General features: G+C 42.9%; 2 protein-coding genes across 7 annotated transcripts in view; one reads left to right on the plus strand and one right to left on the minus strand.

Moving 5' to 3' along the window:
- The window catches only part of ralgapa2 (Ral GTPase activating protein catalytic subunit alpha 2), a 107,242-nt gene extending 94,145 nt beyond the window's left edge, over window positions 1-13,097 (plus strand). For 3 of the 6 annotated variants that reach the window (XM_078277147.1, XM_078277152.1, XM_078277148.1), the window contains 2 exons: window positions 3,573-3,694; window positions 10,379-13,097. In XM_078277147.1, the coding sequence (XP_078133273.1) occupies window positions 3,573-3,694; window positions 10,379-10,536 (280 nt within the window). In that variant the 3' untranslated portion in view covers window positions 10,537-13,097. Of the gene's footprint in view, window positions 1-3,572; window positions 3,695-4,531; window positions 4,738-7,246; window positions 7,307-8,229; window positions 8,272-10,378 lie in introns of all 6 variants that reach the window. The other 3 variants (XR_013503631.1, XM_078277149.1, XM_078277151.1) reach the window with 3 other exon arrangements.
- Window positions 13,098-15,090: 1,993 nt separating this feature from the next.
- insm1b (insulinoma-associated 1b) lies at window positions 15,091-18,036 on the minus strand. The gene has a single exon (XM_078278236.1). It carries the CDS (start codon window positions 17,603-17,605, stop codon window positions 16,154-16,156), a length of 1,452 nt encoding a protein of 483 aa, XP_078134362.1. The 5' UTR covers window positions 17,606-18,036; the 3' UTR covers window positions 15,091-16,153.
- Window positions 18,037-22,086: the final 4,050 nt, after the last annotated feature.

Below are 22,086 nucleotides of genomic sequence, written 5' to 3' on the forward strand. Positions count from 1 at the left end.
TGTTGGACTCTGTCTCTGGTGGTGTTTGTTAAATCACATACCACCATTTATTTTTTTTGGCATGTATGCTGCTTTGCGTTGTTGTGTATAATTGTCCTGTAAATTTGTGTACTATGTGTTTTGTGTACACTTAGACACCACATGCCAACCATATGTCACTGCCTTCGTCACCATGAAAGAGAGGGCAAGCAGGGGATTGGGTGGTAAAAGACCATTCTCCACTAAAACACATTATCCCAAATGTGGAAATGTTATAGGTAATAGACTCCTTTTATACTATATTTATAATACTCCCTCATAACGCCCTAACCACAACCTCCACGTCTCTAGACATCAGTCCAATAACTTTTTTGTCGTTACTATCCCAATGGTTGCCATGCTCCAAAGGCATTACATTGGTTTCCTGCTCTTCTCCTTAATAGGAATGCAGCAGCTTGGAACCTAGGGGTTCCTTGGAAATTCCCAAAGTGGCGCAAAACACTCTCCTTCCTCACATCGGCTGGTCTTGCCTGCCCTCCCAATTCAGCTGTAAATGACAGTAATGTCACAGGTGACTTGAGTTGCAGTCCATCTGTGGAAATGTAGACCTGTCTGTATTTTCCTCTTTATATATTTCATCCTCTAGCTTGATTAGAATTTTTTACAGTACTGAATAAAGTGGAGCTTTGTGCGATACAGTAATATTGTCAACCAGAAAGGCTTTCATAACATACATAACATCTTCATAAAGTATATGATTTTGTATTTTGTAATACATCTTTTCAGAGAAGTTTGTCACAAACATGAAGCTTAGCCAGGCTCTCATCATCAGCAGTAGCTGCAGCTTATTTTTCCCCAAAAGTGTAAGCAGGTTTGGTGTCCATGACATGGACATAGTCTTTGCGTCACTGTTCGGACGTGTCCATTGATTAAGTTACTGCATGGAGGCAGCCTCATCTGTGCATATGCAGGGGAACAAGCTGTGCCCATGGCTTAGTAATTAGAGACACTCGGAAAGGTGAGGGAGTGCGAGGGAGAGAAGGCAAGATTACCCCTCACTGTGCATCAGGTCTGATTTCTGTGCAGCAATTTTTTTACCCACAGATGGCATCGTACATTTACTTAAGTGAGCTGATTATGGCTCTCGCTTTCACTCGTCTCCAAAATACCTTTTATTAGTCTCCCTCCCTCACCGCCTGGCTCTCTCCCTGACAGCCTGTCATATATATTCTCTCCTCTCTTGATAATTTTACACTATCTCCCTTCAATATATTCTTTGAATTTTTTTTTCTCACCCACTATAATTCATTTGTCTAACTTGGATAGAGGGCAGCGGAAGGAAGTAGTGGAGGAGAGGTGTGCGTCAGAGTAAGAGAGAGCGTCTGCTCCAGCTGGAGTCAATATTTGCTTTAGGAATCTCAATAACAGGCCTCCAGTCATCTGCATCTCTGATAATGGACAGCCATATGGCTCTGTTGACCCACGCTGTGCCAAGGTTCTCTTTCTCTCTCTCCTCTACCTCCCTTGTCTTTCATTTGTCAGCTTCCTTCTAACTTCCCTCATTCCTTTTCATTAAGTCTGTCCTACTACTATATTTTGCCTTCCACCTATCACCTATCTAGGCACATTTTGTTCTTTTACAAACATCCTTTCTCTCTGTCTGTCATCCATAAAAGCCTGGATATGACCCACCACACAGAGCTGTGACCCAAGTTACCATGGCAGCAGAGACTGGGATGCACACTCTTTGTCCAGTACTGTTTCCAGCAAGTGACAGAAAACAGTGACATTGCATGTCTGGCTATGACTGGAAAAATATAGAGCTTAAGAGGGAAGTGCTTTTACATGCGTAAAGTCATGCTGCTCTGCATCTCTTAAATGAAAATCCTGGCCCTGTCTTTCCATTCTTTTTTTCCTACATAAGGTAGGAAATATGAGCTTTTTTTTGGTGTTCTGTCCCGACAAGCATCCAAATCTTGTATGTTAATCTAAGAATCAACTTTTTCAACAAAATGCCCCAAAAATGAACAGAGTAGACTTACCAATGTTTTTACATAGAGCAGGTCAGTTTTTCTGTAATTTTTTTCTGTTTGTTTTAACCTATCTTTGCTAGTATTTGTCTCTAACTTTTACCTTCCATGGTTAAAAAATGTTGTTCATGTTTTTGCCGTTTAAAAGACATGGACTGTAAATAGACTACGTTAGACTTACAAGACTTATTATTTGGTTCATAGGTTGTTTGGAACGAAACATCACTACCATTTACATGAGTATACAAACCCATCTTGCTCCCTATCTTCCTCTGTTACCCTATCCTTTGTCTCAGTCTGCCCTCTGTCCATCTCTGTCCCTTTGAGCAGCTTGGCCATCGTACCTTCTGGTACCTCCCGGCTCAGGTGCCCGTCACCCCCGCTTTGCCATGGTTCTCTCAAAACCATTGGTCATGGCTACCTTGGCCCTTGCTGTGGTGGCATGTGCCCACAGCAGGCCCCCTGCCCAGTCACTGTCTCATCCTATCTACCTAACCCAGACCAGAGCCTCTCAGCCCAGTCCAGCCTATCTCAGCTCAGCCTGGTTCAGCTTTGGCGTCAGTAATAGCCCAGTGCCACTCCACCCTGGCAGTCGTATTGAGATGAGGGGGAGGGGGCCTCTGTGCTGAGTGACTAGAGTTGTGTGTGTGTGAGAGTGAGAGTGAGAATGCATGTTTGTAGAGCAATTTGTTAGGTGTCGGCTATCAAAGAAACATGGCCACAACAGACAGCCGTGAGAATAATCAGACTCATTGTCAAACATGCACACACACACCGTTAAATCTCAAAAGTGCTTACTATGATTATGCCATCAGATAGACCTTTTTGCTCTAATAGTTCCCTGCACCATATTTTATCCAGCACTTGCCTCGATTCCACAACAGACTTAGCACGATATATCTATGATAATGGCCATCAGAATGTTTTCCATACTCACCCCGCAGCCATTTTCCAGGCTTATTTATTTATTAATTTGAGCTTTCCCATTTTGAATCCGGCCATCCATCCTGCATGCTGGCTGCCCAGGCTCCAGTCACTGCTTGTCACTCTGAATTTCAAATGGCTCCAATTTTCCCCCTGATGGCACGGAGAAGTGGCAGGCAGCACATCGGGGAGGGTGGTCCTAGACATGCTGTCTGCAGCAGGGGTTCTATTAGAGGGAAGAGAGGAACGAGAGGCGGGGAGAGGAGAGGTTTGGAGCATCACGCCAGTAGTGATGTATTCTTTTATTTCTTTTGTTATGATTATTTTGGAGACTGCTTTCTCATTTGGGGCTATGTGGCATGGCTGATTGTTCCATCTTTGCTTCTGGCTGAGTTGCTGATGGTGGAGCTGCCCTGCCCTGCCTCTCACCCTCACAGTACATGTATACACAGTGCAGCGCTGAAAAATTGTGATTTATTTCTATCTGACAAGTGGTGCTATGTACAGATGGATGACAGTCTGAAATGTGATTATTTTGTGAGTATTAGATTGAATGGCAGGTAAAGGATAACTATACCTTGCTGCCCTTTTCTTCTCCATCATGTCATTATGTTTTGTTCCTTAACGAGACCTAACCAGCTATGAGGAGCGGGCTCTCTACTTGGAGGCCATTGTTCAGAACCACAGAGAGGTCATGACCTTCGAAGACTTTGCCTCACAGGTCTTCTCCCCCTCTCCTGGCTATCCAATGAGTGGGACAGGTGAGAAATAAACCACGCTGCACCACTGTCGTCCTCCATGTTGTCTTTCTATTCCATGTCTTTGCCCCTTTCCTTCCGTCTCTCCATCCCACTATTGCCTCATTCTTCCGTCCTTCTTCGTCATATCTTTTCTTGCCTCTTTTACTCTATCAGTTTCTCCTCCTCCTCCACAACACACCTGTTTGCCCCTGTCGCCTCCTCCGCCGCCCTCATTCTCTCCACTCTTCTTCCACGCCTACGCTCACTGATGAATATCAAACGGCTCTTCACGCCATCCGACTGACTTCAAACACTCCGCTTTCTCCACTTCCTCAAGCCCCACTCACGCTACTTTGCTCATCTCTTCTTGTTTCAAACTGCATCTTTCTGTGCAATTACTTTCCTATGAATATAAGCAGCCTTGTTGAGAGAGAGAGAGAGAGAGCGCTCATTCCCCAACACTTAGGAGATCCAACCGACAAACATCAGCTCGCGGATGTCAGCGCAGCACTCTTATCAGTCCATGATGAATAGAATGGAAAAACTTGTCTTATCTTGTTCTTCCTACTCGTACCAGCTCTGATCGATCTGCAACAGCACTGAAATCAATACAGGATTGCACTTTTCCACTCTATTGGATCCCGACACATGTTCTGTTTTGACAAGGAAAGCACTTCACAATACCACACCATAGATGTCTTGTCATTTTCAAATCTGTCAGTGCTCATATGTTTGAGGGGCATTTAATGTGTATATAATATTTTTAGCTAGTATGCTGGCATGTGAGAATTACATGTCAGAATTTTCGTGTGTGTGTGTTATTAGCCTATCTGAGGGAATTGTGTGTGTGTGTGTCAGATTTTCAGACAGCAGGTGTGATATTCAGGCTGTTGAAGGCAGGCAAGAGGTAGTCAGCTACATGACCATACTGTTTTCCCATCTCTCCTGCCGAGGTGTAAAATCTCCCCAGACTGACCTCTCGTGACCTCCCCTTCATCCCCACCACCAAACCAGCTTAAAGGGAAGGACTGAGAGAAAGAATAGATATAGAGGAGGAGGAACTGGTGAGTTCAAAAGAGAGAGGAAGAGGCTGGTCAGAGAGGTTAAAGAGGTTCGCCAGGCTTGAGAATAATCTTTCACAGCATGGGACATACGATGTGGCTAATGTGAGAGGCCTTAACATAATGAGGTCAGTAAGGCTGTTATGTCACCCTCGCTGCTGCGGAAACTCGGTCCGAGTGGCAATTTGTATTTCTTCTGAATCTACGCGTGTAAATAGATTACTAGATTAATGTGAGGGTGTGTATGTGCCTGTCCATTCATATTTTATCCAGGACTCACCTGTTCTATACAATACTGTAACACATTCACTTTGCTTTTTTGTCAACCTTTATAACAGGGCTGTTGAGTGATTTCACAAATTTGCTGCTGATTTTTGACCTCTTAAATACTGCCAGGTTCATCGGTGAGTCCACCCTAATAAAATGTGGATGAGAATTGTTCCAACCCACAGAACCGTATTTAAATTCTAGTGGAGTTTCCAAAGTTAACACATTTTTAACAATGAATTTCAGCAAAAATAGATACATCTAGAATTTATCTATTTTATGTTAGGGTGCAGCCATGAAAACGGGGGAAACTTGGGTTTGACTATTTCACGGCTCAGTATGAGCATCGTATAGCTTCACTGAAGTTCTGGGACAAGCACATAATATACTGTGTATGTTAATCTGTCATATGATGTAAAAGAAAAGTTTTTCTCTCTAAACTTAAAGAAACCTTACGAAAGATAACAGAAAAATCTAAAATGTAAGCCTAAGGTGTTTATAAGAAAACAGCACAGGCGTCAGTTTGGTTTGAAATGTGCTGGGGACAGAGACGCATTCGGAAGTACATTTCCAGAAGTGCTGGGTACAATGACGCATTCATTTTTTTTGTCTTGCGCAGGTCATGTTTTGAAAGACGCTGTCCTGTAGCTTACTAATGAATAAAAATGTGGTTTAATGTACATAAACAATGATCAATGATTACCAAATTTCTCTCTTATATTGCTCCTCATAACCACTGAAAACAAAAAAATCAAACCCAAAGTCCAATTATTATGGACGTTATCTGACATTAAGCGTTTCTGCTTCACATTTTCAGCAGGGCAGCGGAGTGGCTGTGGGTTGACTCCCCACGGTTCTCATGGGGTTTATAAGTCATAACGTGAAAAACCTTAACGTGGTTTAATGTACCTAAACAACGATCAATCATCACCACATTTCTGGTTCGATTTTTTTGACAGTTTTCAGTGGTTATGAGGAGCAATATGAGAGAGAAATTTGGTAATCATTGTTTAGGTACAAGCTTTTTCCTCGCCATAGGCGCCAATGAAGAAGACAACGCAAATGTGAGATAACTTCTATAATCGTTGGATTTCGGTTTAGTTCTTTTGACAGGCTTAAGTGTTCATTACAAGATATGGCCATGAGAAATTTGGTGATGATTGCTCATTGTTTAGGTACATTAAGCCTTACATTGAGCTCGAGGTTTTCAAAAAAAGTGGTGGGTACAAAATGACTCATGACGAAATCTGGTAGGTACGCGTACCCACCGCCCCTACCCGAAATCGATGCCGATGGAAAACGGGAATACCAGGCCGAAACTAATATTTATTTATATTATCAATTAATCTGACCAATACCCAAAGGTTTTCAGTTTACAATCATAGAATACTAAGAAAACCAGCACAATTAGTTGACTGGCAAAATGGTTGCACCTGTAACTGTAAAACACATGAAAATCATAACTCAATACTGAAGTTTATTATTTTTGTCCATGAACATGAAGCCAACTGTCTGTCATTAGGAAAAAGACACACAGAGTTCAGAGTTCTTTATTGTCCCTCGAGGGGAAATTTGATTTGCAGTTGGAGGTACAAAAAACAACAACACAATAAACAAGGCATAAAACATCTTAGCAGCACTTGTGGCAATGAATATGTTGTATGTAACAGTGTGACATCTGCTTCCCCTCCTTGCGATATGCCAAATTATTTCCTGCAGGCTGTGGAAAATGCTTTGTTTGGATCTAGTAATGCAGCAATGAAACTCTGGTTTAGTCTAATTTTTGGAACAAATGAGACAGGATTTGGGACAACTGCTCTTAATTTCTCAGGATGTCTGGTCACCCTCTTCCCAGCTATCACAGTTGTTTGTGTGTGTTTTCATGTATTCTTATCAACTGTATTTATAAACTGAAGGCTGCTCTGTAGCTTTCCAAACCCATAGGCACAATGTATTTAATGCTTTAGGCCATATACTGTATATATAATGCATATCCATTATTGTTGTAGTCTATCGTCCTGAGCCTCTGTGTCCCATCAAACATATAACTTCAATGTAGCAGTGATGGCTGGCTGACACTGCTCCTCATTCTCACCCTTCTGAAGTGTGTGTGTGTGTGTGTGTGTGTGTGTGTGTGTGTGTGTGTGTGTGTGTGTGTGTGTGTGTGTGTGTGTGTGTGTGTGTGTGTGTGTCCTGCTCTGGCTCCCATTGCTGCCACTAACATGTCATCCATGCTTCATGACAGCGTGCAGGCGTTGGCCGGGGATGGTTTGGGACATGGAGTACCCCTGGGCCAAACTGGACTGTAAGACTCTGCCTGCTTCCTCCACACTAGGCATGACGCCCAGCCACAGCCCACCAACATCCATCCATCCATCCATTCATTTAGCTTGATTTAGCCCTTTTTGTACAACCAAAGTAGGCCTCGAATTCAAGTACAGATTCTGCATGCTAATTGCTAAATGAAGCACTCCTGCAGTGTTTCACCAGTTCCCATGTAAAGCATTTAACCTCAGCCCTCTCCTGTCATCTCTTTAACCGGTTTGGCTTGTCAGTATTCTCCACAGCCTTGTCCTCCGTGATCCTGAATGCAACCTCACTCTCACTTAGCAACTTCAGGCCAGCATCACGGCTTCCTGCATGAGCTAGTTCAATTGTCATACAGACTTTATCCACAGTGCTCTGGTGTTGTTGTGTGTTACACCTGCACTGCTTTGCTCAGTTTTTATTGTTGTGTTATGTTGTGTGTTTTCATCCTCTTAACCTTTTCTAAATGAATGACTGCACATGAAGTGGATGAAAGAACTTAAAAGCTCCCATGACCCTCTTAGGTGCCCCCACATCTTTTACTCTCATCCTAACCCTCTCTAATAGTAACACTGGTGGTAAATGTTTCTGTTGTTGCCATGTGAACTACCCACCATTCATGCTTTGGATTTCAAGATTGTCTTGATTTTGAAACCTGTGAATTGGACAGATGTATCAGGTACCATCAGACATGATAGCCTTGAAGGTATCTTCAGAAAACCAGCACTTGTTGATTAACTCATCACCCAAATCAGTTTACCTTGTCTGACTTAAACCTTTCAGTGACGACTAACCTCGACGCCACACGCTGTCTGAATCACCGACTTTTCAGCAGCGTTGTGTTGTGTCCTGCTGCAGTGTGGTATGGTGTGTGACCAGTGCTCTCTCACATGATACTCTACTCTGTTTTTTCCCTTTTAGATTAAAATTATCTTAAAGGTCCAAATACTGTATATGGCGAAGGTAAGCCCCGAGTCAGACCAGAAGCTTCTTTCCGTCAAGCAGCCTACCTACCCTTCACTCGATCACTCATCCTGGCTGTTCCCACTCCTCCTTTTTTTCATTCAGCACTAACCAAGCTTTGAGTGCTCTGACAAAGGGAAATGGACAGAGAAACTAGGCTGTTTATTTGGGGGTGTCCTACTGTTTAGGCACGGCTGGTAATTGAAAGTGATGCACAGTGGGTACAATTAGCACCTGACTAAGTAGCAGCATGAACAATACGGCTACACTTCTGGCCCTCGCTTCTGCATGTGGCACGCCTTTATCTCTTCCCCCAGCAAACACTTTTCTTTCTTTCTATTTTTTCTCCCCAATCCCTCCACCCCCCTCATTTCCTCCTGTTGGAGTGTGCCTGTTTGCCTGGGGCAGACTCTGAGACTAACACCTGCCGCACTGGAAGACGTCTTTGTCATCTGAAGCCTTGTTTGAACTGCTGCAGAGGGGACCAATGGGATAGCAGGGCCATTTAAAGACCCTCTTTGTTTTCTTTCTCTCTCTCCGTCTCTCCCTTCTTCTTTCCATCTGAAATGAACCTTACCGTAAGGCAGATTGGGCTAAGTAAGGAGCGGAAATGCTGGGGTTATAATGACGATAATAATGATACATTAGCCTCTTCTGGATCTGGGTTATTTTTTCACTTAGTAACTTACTATGAAAATGTATTCTTGCATAAGGCCATACAGAGAAGAACGCCATTTAGAAACTGATGCAACCCCAGTCATTAAGTGCCACAGTGGGAGTGATGACTGTTTAGTGCAGCATCTTTTAATGGGCACTAAACGAAAAGGGAAGTCTGTTGAGTGGGTGGTGAACTGTACCAAACTATTGTCTGTGTATATTAGCTGTAATAGGTGTTTGCCTTCCTCCTGTCTAGCATATGTCTTTACAGCACATGCAGTTGGAGTTTAGTTTATAAAACAAAGTGTTTACTGTAGGAATGACTAGAAGAATACGGGAATGCAGGTTTTGTTCTGTCCATCAGGCCAGCCCACATTTTTAGCCAAGCCCATTCTCATTCCCATTTTTTTTTTTTTTTAATATTCATATGCAGATTTGAGAATTCAAGTTTGCCCCCCCCCCCGGCCTCCCCTCTAGCCATTCACAATACACACACCCAATGTTTCATCCATAGCCCAGCCCTCCTCTCCCAGTGAGCCGAGGCCCTGGATGCTGCGGGTGTCCACTGTGCTGCTGAGTGTCTGTTACTCCAGCCATCTGCTATTCCTTTTAGCCGCTGCAACTTGAGATGCCTCCGAAAAATGGCAGGAAATAAAAGGATAGGAAAGAAAATAGGCAACCAGATGCCGTCTCGACAAAGTAGAAAAGTTGTTTAAACTCGAAGCATGGTGCTAAGGCGGGTGGGGGGCCTGCAGTCTGGGTTTGTTCAGGGGCACACTGAGGAAGTCAGGGCGACGTTCACAAAAATTGATTGTTCCCAACACTGTTCCATGCCCACCTTCAAGACTTATTACTGTTTTCCATGCCCTAATCATGGATGTGAAGTTTTTTTGAAAAAGGACAATACTTGAAAATGGCAAAGCTCCACATGTTCACAACTAAAGCATTATGTGCAATTTTATTTTCATTCAAAGCATTCTGCTGTCACACTGCGAACTGAATACCTGTTTTTTATTTTGCCCGTAGCTCCAAAGGTTACTTGTCATTTTTTATATCTTATACGCTTCTGAAAAAAACTGTTTGAAAGAAAGGCAGCTTCTCTTTAAACAACCTTTGCTTTTCCACAGCATGTGAAAAAGGCATGTAATTTCTGAAAAATTTTGATTTGCTTTTTCACATCTTTATTCTAATGACTTAAGGGGTAGAACAAACTCAAATCTTAACTTTCTTTTTTTTTCTTTTTTTTTTTTTTTTTACAGTTTGCATTGTAGGTTTTGTGAATGTCGGTGAAAATCCTGGGTAATCTTGGTTGTGGGAGCAGCCATGTGCATGACAAAGCATGCTGGAATAAACAGCAATCACACAAAGCCCAATGAACCTGACTGCCATGTCTAACCGGCTCTGTCTCTTTTTCTTTCTGTCGCAAACTCTCCCTCCATCTCTCTCCCAGGCTCCTTCACCGGCAGCGCGAGCACTGAAGCCGGAAACACAGCAGGAACGACAGACAATGTCGACCAGGTTTCTCCCACAATGCCTCGTGCCACAAAGAACCGAGTTTCCGGAAAACTCCGCCGATCAGCCAGCGCTATAAGCAAATCCTCCAACTGAGCTCTTCAACCCGCCCCCCAAGTGCAGCCTTTAATCTTTTCTTGAAGAACATCACACACCCAGCCGTGACTGCAAGAGTTTCTTTCTTTTTTTTGGTGTTTTATTTTGTGTCATATAAACATTCAACTGGAGCATATTGCAATTTTTTATTTAAGTGGCAATCATTGATTTCATTGATACATTTCCATTTGTTGTGGGGCTTAACTGCTTAATCGAGATGGACTTGTGACTGAGCTATTTATGTTCACCCTGGTGGTTTCAGCTTAAGAGTCAGAAGCGTAGGAAGACTTGACTCAGAAGTCTTAATGCAACCTGTGATTAAAATGTCATTTTTATTCTCATTTTCTAGTGCAGTCTCGATGCACTAGAGAAAAAAAAAACGTTCTTACTATAGTACGGAATGGATCTGCTTCACCGTTTCTGTATCATCTATTTCAAAACTTAATGTGACAAAGCACTGAATGGCACAGCTGTAAATGGCATCATGCTAAAACTGCACAAGAGATTGGTATCCATTTATAAATGTGTCTGCCTTTTTTACCTCCACCTGCACCTGCCACAACCTTTCCGTGTCAAAGATAACCACTTCAGTTGGTGACAGGATGATGATGTTGTCCTGCTCGTTAGCACCAGTTTGGACCATGTTCATGGACCATCTCGCTTACACTGAAAAAGGAGAAGAGACTGATTCATGGGGAATACCTCCCCAGAATGATTTGTACTCAATGCACTACTACTCAGACTTCCTGGGCACGGAGTCCCTGCAGTATGTGCAGTCAGAAGCTTTTTAATTGTTTTGAACCCAGAGTGGATAATCAATGACGTCTTTCTGACTTTAGCTGAATGGAAATTTGTTTGAGTTTTCTTTATCACTTTTCATTTTTAAATGAATTCCGATGGATTGTGTCATGATTTGATTTATGCAACTCTGCTGGAATGAGGAAAGACTGCGTTTGTAATTGTTTTCTGATGTCGTTAACATAGGCTCATGTCCCAGTAATTGAATAAGTTCCTTCTGTCTCTTTCCTCTGCTATCAGTTTCCCTGTGCTGTGAAGTTAAAGACATCGACATTCCAATGTTCCCGAGCAACATTTTCTTTTTGCACTCACTGTCATTGATTTAACTAACATTGAATGTTTCTCTTTGTTCGTGGATGTAAATTGCTTTAAATTTTATTTTTCTGTTTCCTAAATGTATATAGAAAGGACTATTTGATGAGTTATTTTTGCTGTTGTGTTATGTATTCATGTGCTGTTTAGAGGAAAAGTACCGCCAGAGCCTCAGGTGAACCTTAACTACATGCACTGGCGTGCGTGCCTGCGTGCAGGCGTGCGTGGGAGCTTCTCACAGACAGTGCCTGTGTAATGTCTGTCCTCCAAGATGCTGCCCAACACCACCTCCACTCCCGATAATCCGATTTTAGTTTCTCCTCTTCAGAGTCTGAGACAAACCATGAACACCCTGCATCACATCCCCATGTTAGCAGTCTAAAACAAAGTTTTTTCCTCCCGTGTGTCTCTAAAGGTCAGTGTCTTGTGCTTTCCACAAAAAACGATGGATTTGGGAATTGTGGGGTTCTCCGTTTAGTCTTTATAACAGGTGGTGTGCTGCTCTATCTTTATCTGGGAATAGGAATCAAGTGGCACCAACTCCTCCTGTTCCCCCTTTCCCGATGTCGCCTCCTGGGGCAACGGGAAGTGTGGGGGGGTAGTTCTGGGTTTAGGTGGCATGCCAGAGCTGAACTCTAACAGCCCTACTAGCAACAGCCAGGCCAGCACTCTCACTTCTCCAACCTGCCCGCTCGAGGTTGGCATGGTAGCCAGGTGTTCCCCACACACACACACACACACACACACACACACACACACTCTATATACTCATACCCTCTGAGGGCTCCACCCAAGCTGCAACACTATACCCATCTGTTGCACTACTATGCCTTACTTTCCCTCATGCTCTCCTGTCATTTTTCTTCCTTCACATGTCTCCTTCTTTTGTTTGTTCATTCCCCGAGCAGAAAATGGGCAATCCAACAGCAGAAGGATTAACAGATCCATTTTTTGGTGTCCTTTTTTTGTGTGAAGAATGTATAGATATATATAGTCCTGGATACCATCTATGGTTTTTATTTTTCCCCCAAAGCCACTTGAAGGAACCGCCCATGATGCTGATCTTAAAGATTGTAGGCTTTAGATGATGTCTGTTGAAAGGGGTCTGTGCTCCCCCTTTGGTGATGTTAGTTGGTCCAAGAAAAGGATTGTGTGTCTTATACACGTAAAGAAAATGAGCTAGTGGTATACCTAGTATGTTTTTTCTTTTCTTCTTGTTTTTGAAATCCTTGTACATTGTGTCAAACTTGAGGGCCTCAGCGCCCTCTGAATATAAATATATTAATGCCTGTAATATAATCTTTGTATAAGAGAAAGAGAGGGAAAAAAAAGCTTGAAGATTTCATCATTACTTGTCAACATATCAAACTGTTTTTAACGACCGAAGTCCTGCTATCTTTATTAGAAATGTGAAAATTGAAACATTTCATTAAATCAATTTGAAATTCTAAGTATCTTCGTCCTTTTTCCCTCTCGGCAACACATTAGCTAATTGTGTAACCTTGGATTTTGTGGAGTAGTGGGTGTGGGTTTTATCTTTGTGTGCTGACATGATAGTGCCGTTACCATGGGCTTTCTGACCCTGGCCTAGCCTTGCTCGCAGCAGCAGGGGTAACCTGACCCTCCTCCCATCTGTCTCCCCTGCTGCTCAGCCTTGCTTAGAGGAGGCCAGCACAATGGAACCTCACCAGGAGGTACAGGTGCAATGGTTGCAACAACTATGGGTGCCCTGCCTTGCCTGGGTCACATAAAGACGCAAGAAAAGCACTTGACTGTAATTGGAGCCCTAAAACTGTGTGTGCCAGAGAGGGTGAGAAAGAAGCATAATGTTACCTCATTTTCACCTGGCTCAGAGTAGTTTGCCTCAATCATTGCCTCTAATATAGTTTACAACAGAACAGGCAGGGTCTAGGTGTCCCAGTCTGACATTCTCTGTGATTACCAGATTGTGTTGATTAATATGGAACACATGCTGCCTGGAGTCTATTGTCAAATATCTCTGTCTTGATGTGTTGTTGCTGATGTCTTAAGAGGGAGTGACACTCATTTAAAAAAGTTTGCGTAATTCTTTTTGGCCTTGGACAGGTGTAAAATGAGCAGGAACAACTCTGTAGGATCAAAAGGGGGATTTGTTTTAATCCTGTTAGCAGATTGAGCAAGTCAACACCATCATTGATAATGCTCTGATGTGAACTCCATGCTGACAGTATGTGTGACTAGGTCTGAAGTGACACAGTTGGAAGCTGCTTGCTAAATTACAACTGACTTCATGCATTACAGGTTCTGGAGGTTGGATATGAAGCCAACTGAGCCCTCATGTGTCCTAAATCAGCACAAATCGAGCTGCATGAGTCTTCCAAAGCAGACAGATGTTTTACTGCTCCAGAGGTGAGTTTCATCCACCACCTCTTTGTCCTCCTGTCATGTCCTGACATGGTATTAAGAAAGGGAATTTATGATTAGGCCCAAAGTGCTTCTCTGTGGCAGCGAAACGGCGTCTATTGAGCCACTAAAGCTACGATTTACTGCGAATCCGTCTGATAAAGGGGTATCGAAGGCAAAGGTTTGGCCAAGGGGGGCTCCTGAGGTTTCTTTTTCCTGTTAAGGACGACTAAACAGATTCGCATCATTTTGGAGTGTGACCCGATCTGACCGAGACATGGTGCAGCAGAGAAGAAATCAGAAGTTAAAGGCTTTTGAATACAACTTTTAGGGTGTTAATTATATCTATTATTTATCTAGCTTGGTGACCTCGGCAGGGCTCGGGGACCCCACTTTGGGTGTCAACTTTAAACCACCCGATCGGCCATAAAAGCAGGATCATAACTGCGCTTCCCTTTCTTTTGAAAGATCTGCGTGGTATAGACGGGGTTAGAGAAATATCTACATTTTTTATGAAATAATTAAATTGATGTGAAATTAATAATCCATACAATACTTTAAATAAACTCATAAGTGAATTATAAAGATTGTTGTTGTTTAAAAGTAATTTTGAAATATCTTTTACGCATAGAGAATTGTTTCAATTTGGGTCCTAAAAATAAGACTACAAAAATCAGAGGCGTTTCTCAAACATCTTGAGATTGTTCATATCATATATATATATATATAGGCTAAGTAAATCTAATCCCCCTGCTAATGTATTCATTTCCATGTCATCTTGGCATGCCATTTATGTAGCCTAATGGAAATTATTTGTTGTCAGCCAAATACTTCTCAGAAGAGAAACAATTGCAGACACACATCATGTACAGTCACGATTTAACGAGTGGATAGTTAAAAAAAAAAAAAAAACACTCAAATAAGTTCACTGAAATCATTAATGTCAGTATAAACTTCTTCCAGAAATATGGGGATTTTCGTTCAGAAATAAAGTTCATTACCGTAGTGTACTTTTTTCACTCTATCTGAACAAGTATAACCACCTTGAGTAGCGTGTCCTTTTGAAAATATTTTTATTTCGATAGACAACAACGATATACACATACAATCAAAGCGCTATAAAAGCCAACATTTAAGAAAAATAACTTGTCCTTAAAAAAGATTGCATCTAAGGTAAGAGCTTTACGTTTTTTTTTCTTTTTACAAGAGCTGTGGAGATTGAAGATTAAAACCCGATCCATGACAATTATCACAACTCGTGAATTGGACCCAAAAGAAGAAGAAAAAACATTTTGGCTGTACGACATGTAAACTGCCAGAACGATTCACAGAAGAAATCACAACAAACACAACAATAACTTACATAAAATAATTAGAATAAATAAATAAATAAACATATGATGAAAAATATTGCAACAATCTTCAATAATAATAATAATAAAATATGTGTCAGCATTCAAAATGAAACAGTCTATGTTGACTTTTTTTAAGGCAGTTATACAGCGGGATTTGGATGTGTATGTATAGGCTACTGTATGCCGGACTAGGCTTACCTGTATACTAAAGGCATTTGTGGTTCTACTAAACAGGGAATGCTTCAGTCACTCTCTTTTTCCCACCAATACAAAGTTGATAAGTTCTGTCATTCACAAACTAGCGTAAAGCTACAGTGATGGAGCCATCACGGTCGGTGAAAAGTCAAAAGGCTTTGATGGGGAAAAGGATTTCTGAGAATTTTAAGACATTTCTTAGGTCTAGAAGCTATCATTGAACACATGTGCTGTCCTAGAAAAATACCCTTTAACAGTAAACTAACGCTTTGTATTCTTTTTTTTTTTTCTTGATAAACTAATTTGAGAAAGAAAAACTCAAAATAGGCCTATATGTAATTCAAATATAGAGAGAAGCATTCAACAATCACTGATTGGCATGGAAAAGACACCTCATTAAACACCACTTAAACATCAAACCGCCCTGCCTTTCATTGGCCTAAAGTTATGGCAGTGAGCATCACAAACTCTTTCATTTTTATTTTTTTTATTTTTATTTTTTTTAACCCCAGAGCTACTTTTTTGTTTCTCATTTTTTCATTTTCCCCCCCAAAGGCACGAGTTAGGCGGTATCTTTAGCAGGCGGGGCGCACCGGCATTTGGAGCAGGATCACCTGCCTGTTCTCCGAGGGGTGGCACTTGTTTATGTGCCTGGTGAGCCCCGGCGAACTGTAGAGAGTGGCGGGGCAGTATTTGCACGGGTAAATCTGGGATGAGTGCATGAGGCGCAGGTGTCTCTCCTGGCCGGCCCTGCTGGTGAAACTCTCCCCGCACACCGGGCACAGCAGGCAGTCCACCGGGCTCAGGTTGAGAGGGCTTTGGTTTGAGGCTTCCTCTGAGGATGATGATGATGCTGATGCTGAGGAGGAGGAGGCGGGTAAGACCGGAGCCTGCTCTGCCGGGCGGTCGCCGGTTTGAAACCCCTGCTCCTCAAGCACTTTCTTTTGCAAGGCCTGGTGTGCCATGATGTGTTTTCTTAGGTATGCCTGTCGCTTAAACCTCTTCCCACAATACTGGCAGTCATATGAGCCATCTTCAGAGCCCGACTCGGATAGACCTGGACTCGGGGTGTCTCTGTCACTCATGTCTTTGGCTTCGTCGGAGACGGATTTGACACCTAGCGGTGGCATTTTGGCCATTTCAGGTTTGATGCCCTGTGCCGGTGGCATCGCCGGTGCCCCGGTGGTCCGGGGTTTGTGCCACCGGCGATGAGAGGCGAGGTTGGCTGGGCAGCTGAACATCTTATCGCATTCGGGACACCGGTACTCGACCCTGACGATGCGGGAGCACTTGTGCTGAGCTAGAGAGAAGGGATCCGCATACGCCTCCTTGCACAGCTGACACACAAACTCCCCTAGAGGCTTGTTTCCTCCGGATGACGGCGCCCTCGGCTTCATCTCGACCGGCCCCTCTTTTATTTTGAGACCAAGCACGGGAGAAGTCGTCATCTCGTCTTCAAAGTTGAGTTTTCTAATGGCTTTGGGTTTCTTGGAGGCGGGTTTAGATTTGCGCTCTGTACCGTCAGCTGCGGGCCTTTTGGTGGCGACACGGTGGCTTGGTCCCGGGAGGCTGCTGGTGGTGGTGCCGCTGCGGCTGCTGTTGCTGGTGCCGATTTTCAGGTCAACCGGGGCGTACAGGAGGTGGTCCAGGCCGGAGAGGGAGGCAGGTGTCGGGAATGATTCGGCAGAAATAGGCGAGCCCAAATTGAAACTTCGCTCAAAATATCCCCTGTCGTGCTCCTTGCTGATGGGCCGGGTGGGGCTGTAGAGGGCTTGGCACACCGCCTCTGGGTTGCCGAACTGTATCGGCTTCTCCAGTCTTGGCACCGGCGCGTCAGCTGCTGTGAAATCCGGCGATGCTGCGGCGCGGTCCGGACTGAACGTCACGGACATCGGCCGGGAGGGGTCCACATAACTCGGCAAGGCAGCTGGGATGGGTGGCTCCTGGAGGTCATCTTCGTCTGACCGAGTCCTGTAGGAAACATGTGCAGATTTCTTGTTTCTTTTTACCAGGAATCCTTTGGGCATCTTGGCGAGTAACAGTGGAAAGGCACTTTGGGGAGGTGGATGAAGTCTCGAGTATCCAGGTTTGTTAAAAATATGGCAACACTAGAAGCTTATGGGACTTTATCTCCCCAGTATATCGATTCTTCTGTTGCTGAAATGTTTTCGTCTCCAAGGCATAGCTCCACTCTTTTTATGCCGGAATGATGCTATTGTTCTCGCCCCCCCTGTTGCAGCATCCCCGACCAATCGGATGAAACCAAGATCCCAGTGGATTTGATTGTGGGAGGGCTTAGAGTCTGGGTTTGGTGGATTTCGTTGGAGGATGTGCAGATAGCTTAGCAGATGTACTGGCGGTTTATTACATTAATGTGTCCGCTCAGCCCCTCCCCGACAGAGGCACACGCCAGGACCCTCCTCTTTTTACGGTCTGATGGGCCCCTATACAAATGCACACGTGCCACGGCTTTGTGGCTCTCCTCTGGGGTCCCGGAGCTGCCAAAAGGAAATGTCCATCACTGCCACAATCATCGCAATTTAGAATTAAGACGGGGATGAGACAAACTTGGTTAAATACAAACCAAAAGCTGTGTTTCTTTTAATTTCTGCTGTGATGTTGCTCAAAGAAGCAATTCATATAATAGACACAATTGTAAGACCAGATTCTCTCAATTCAGTGTTTCAGGTTGTTTTTACTCCACACGGTTTACAGTTGTTTATTTTCTCTATCCATGCTCCTCTTTTACGCAAGACCTTTGCGCACATTACGCAGGCTTTCCAACAAACCAAATAACCCTGAATTTATAGACTTTATTTTATTATGTCTTAAATAAGCACTATAGAGGTAGTGTTTCTTTATTTTAGGGCACGTGTCTGTCTCGGTAGTTTAACTCGACATATAAATCAGACATCTCGCTGCATACATAAGTAATAAGTAGGCCCTCTGGTCTTTGTGCACAATAGCCACGTCTGCCCGTGCTTGGATATCCCTGTGTTTTTTTTCTTCTCTTTTTTCGTTTGAAAGGCAAATTGACCTCTTAACTGTGAAACGGGACTCACGGCCAATCTGGCCCACAGCTAGACGCGTGCTGGGCGGAATCAGTGCTCCTGACAAAAGAAGGCCGCAGTCAAGGCTTGTGCTGCAAAATGCTGCACAGATATCCAAAGCTAAAATGAAGCTGCTGTTGTTGCTGGATACAGTAGAGAACTGTTGTTTGTACAAATACGTGCTTTCAGAATGTTAATTGTTGATTGGTGGGCTTATTCTGCTAAAAGAAGCGTATATCCTAAAGTTTAAGATTTAAGTTCGCATTGAATCCAATAGTTAAACGAGTAAATATAATGCGTGGTTCTTAAAACAAAAGTCTGTTACAATAATACTGTTATATTATGTGCAGCCTCCTGTCTCCCCAACAAAGACAACTTTTTTTTCCGACAAATACATACATACTTACATTTTCTTCATCAGCTCCTCTATGGTTTCTGTGCATAGGCTACCTCATATAGTGTGGATCTATCTTTTTTTCACTTTACAACAGCGAAATCTAGGCTGTAGTGCGCCACTTGGCAGAGAGTACATTCTTTTTCCTTTCAGTCGGCAGACCAGGGAGGAATTAATCTCCATCGTCGTACATTGTTCCCCTCATTTGCATAAAGCTGCAGTGTGACCAAGTCAAATAATTACACAATCGGAGCTGAGCCGCAGGCCTGCGCCTTTTTTTCAATAGGCCTCTGTGTGCCGGTGCCTTCTCACCTGCCTGAAAGCACGCCGTTATTTAGGTTGCATGGGTTAAATGACACACTTGCTAAAACTAGAAAAAAAGATGTTTAAAGTTTAAAAAAAAGATGTTTTAAAGTTTGAAAAAAAGTTTTAAATCGTTCTAAAGATATAAAACTAGATAGAAACTGTTCAATGTTTTAATTAAGTGATTAAGTTTAAATATTTTTAAACTTAGTCACTTAATTCGTCAGACAAAACCCTGACGAACTTCCGGCGTAATTTGAGATTTGCTCTGCAAGTCTCGGTTACAACTGAGAAGGGTCTGGTGTCAACCAGGCTACTAAAATCATATTTTCCTCTAAGTGTGTACTGTTGCTACGTTTTTATCTTGTTTAGTTCCCCGTGGCTTCACCAACTCGCCTATAGCCTACTCTTTTATATTTGCTCTAAAATATAAATATGTTCCAAACTTTTTTTATTGAGTGGGTCTCGTGTTTGCCGCCTCTGCTCTGTTACTTGTTGTTCTTTCAGTCTGCAAATCTATTATTCGTGCGTTGTTGGGACTCGCGCTTTGATGGCATTTTAACGAGTTCCTTTTTCCCCCGTGATAATTTCTGTGGAGCGCGTGGGCTGGTCTTGGCTATACCGACGCATGCGCGTGTTTGATCAGTGGCGCGTGCTGCCCTGAAAGACGGGAAGCTGGGCGCCTAATTAGCATACAGCTGCAGCTGCTTTAATGCAGGCTCAACTTCAGCCTCTAAACCTTATGGCATGCTGGAGGATTTAAAATGTTGCTCTCATTTTCCTCCTGCCTGTAGGCCATGCTGTAACTCGAATTAGTTAGATTATATGATAAAAGTAGAAATTATAAATAAGTCATGTTTTAAATGCTTCTATGTGGTGTAAAATCATGTTTCTTTACAGCTGGCCTACATTTGTCCAGCTTTCTGCAAATAGTCACTTTAAAAAGATGCCTCAGCTGTTGTAGGCCTGATCGTTCATTGATTAACTGTATAACCAGAAGACTCATCAGTTTCTGAGGTTCTGGCATCAGAGTCAGTTCTTACTTCATTGCACCACCTACAGGAGGAATAATTATTGCTGAGAACACAGAAAAGTTTACCTCCAGTATCCAAAGCGTTGCACTCAGATTTCTTTGCAGGCATCTAGCCATGCTGTTTCTGTCAAACATTAACAGAGTTACCCAGGGAGCTGTGGAGCAGTTTGGTTATTTCACAAAAATTAGATTACCCTCAATCTCCCCATAGATATACAGAAAACTCCTGTACTACCCAGATGAATGATTGCCTCCATTTGCTTTGCCAACCCAAGCCAATTTGAAAGTGCAATAGGACATGACTGTAATTGGGGCTCACTACATGGCCACCTTCAATGCATTGTCAATCAATTATTGTAATGGATTAGCTGAGGTCCTATTCTGGCTGGTTGTAATCTGATAGAGGGCTCTTTCAGCACCATGGAGAGAGCCAGCAAGGGACCCAGATTTAATCAGGCTGGCTGTGGAACACAGCACAGCCTCGGCTCTAGCCTTTGTCCCTGAAACTGAGAGCAGGCATGCACCAACAAGAGGACAATGACACAGTAGAACAAAAGTACCAGAGTGTAATGAAGTGATTAGTTTTTTTTAAATTTGGGTCTATATGGGCTTGTCCGAAACACATTTAAACTATTTCTACAGAAAGATGATGGCTCAGTTCCTGTTGATTCTCTTCTCTTCTATCCTATTCTATTCTTTTTAGTTGCTCTATTGCAGTGAATGAGTGAGCACAACTCACTGCTTGGCCTTTTAATACATTTTCATGTCATTTCTAAAGAGAGGAACATTTTCAGTACAGTCACAGAAAGTGTATGGAACTTAAATCAAGATACTACAGAGTCAGGTTTTCTGCTTCATCTTGTGTTTTCAGAGGGAAAACAAAGACAGAGTTCCCTGCCATGTATTTAATTGTGTGCCACTGTTTGGGTCACACATTTTTGATTTGAGGGGTTTCTCATGGATAACCTGGAAAACCATCTGTCAGCAGTCTCAGGGGAGTCAACATGTCACTGTAAAGCAAGTACTTACGGCAACAATAGTAAAGGTTTGTATCGAGCCTCTAGAAAAGAAGTCAGATTGTAGCATCGAAAAGATCAATTGGGGGGAATTGCTTGTTTGGACATGAGAGCAACACAGAGGTCACTGTCTAGACTTTAAAGTGTACTTTAGACAGATGCCCATGAGACCAGGTTACTGTGAAAAGCCCCGTAAAGTGGTGGAGCTCTGAGCTTAAGACTAATGGACCTCGGTGTTAACCGGGAATGTCCCTGATGTCATCTGTACTATTGACAATGATGCTGATGGCTCAATGAGGACAGATGCTTTAATGTAATTTCTGGAGAGGTTCTTTGGTGCTGCTGGCTAATAAAATCGTCTTTTTGCAATACTATATCCTGCAGTGCATCTTCAAATCCACTGCAAAATAAGTATCAAATGCCATTTAAACAATTTAACAAGGCAAAAAAGGTTTGCTAATGACTTCAGGGAAAACCATAGAAGCTTGTATTGTTCATATTGAATGTTATGTGTGCACAGATGTGAACAAATGCTTCAATGGGACAACGCCAGATTTTCTTTTCTCGTATAGAGCTTAGTCTTCCTGCATATCAGGCATATCAGTAGCTGCTGAAGTCCCAGGGGCATGTTTAGCTCTAATTAACTCATCAAAAACATCAGAGTGTCTCTCAATAATCTCCGCAGTCCATTGGTTGTTTGGGGTGGAGTCCC

This window comes from Sander vitreus, chromosome 20, assembly GCF_031162955.1.
Source record: "Sander vitreus isolate 19-12246 chromosome 20, sanVit1, whole genome shotgun sequence".
NCBI classification, from domain to species: Eukaryota; Metazoa; Chordata; class Actinopteri; order Perciformes; family Percidae; genus Sander; species Sander vitreus.

Bases quoted from the DNA above. Each gene is read 5' to 3' on its own strand.
- insm1b (XM_078278236.1), bottom strand. From the start codon at position 17,605: ATGCCCAAAGGATTCCTGGTAAAAAGAAACAAGAAATCTGCACATGTT.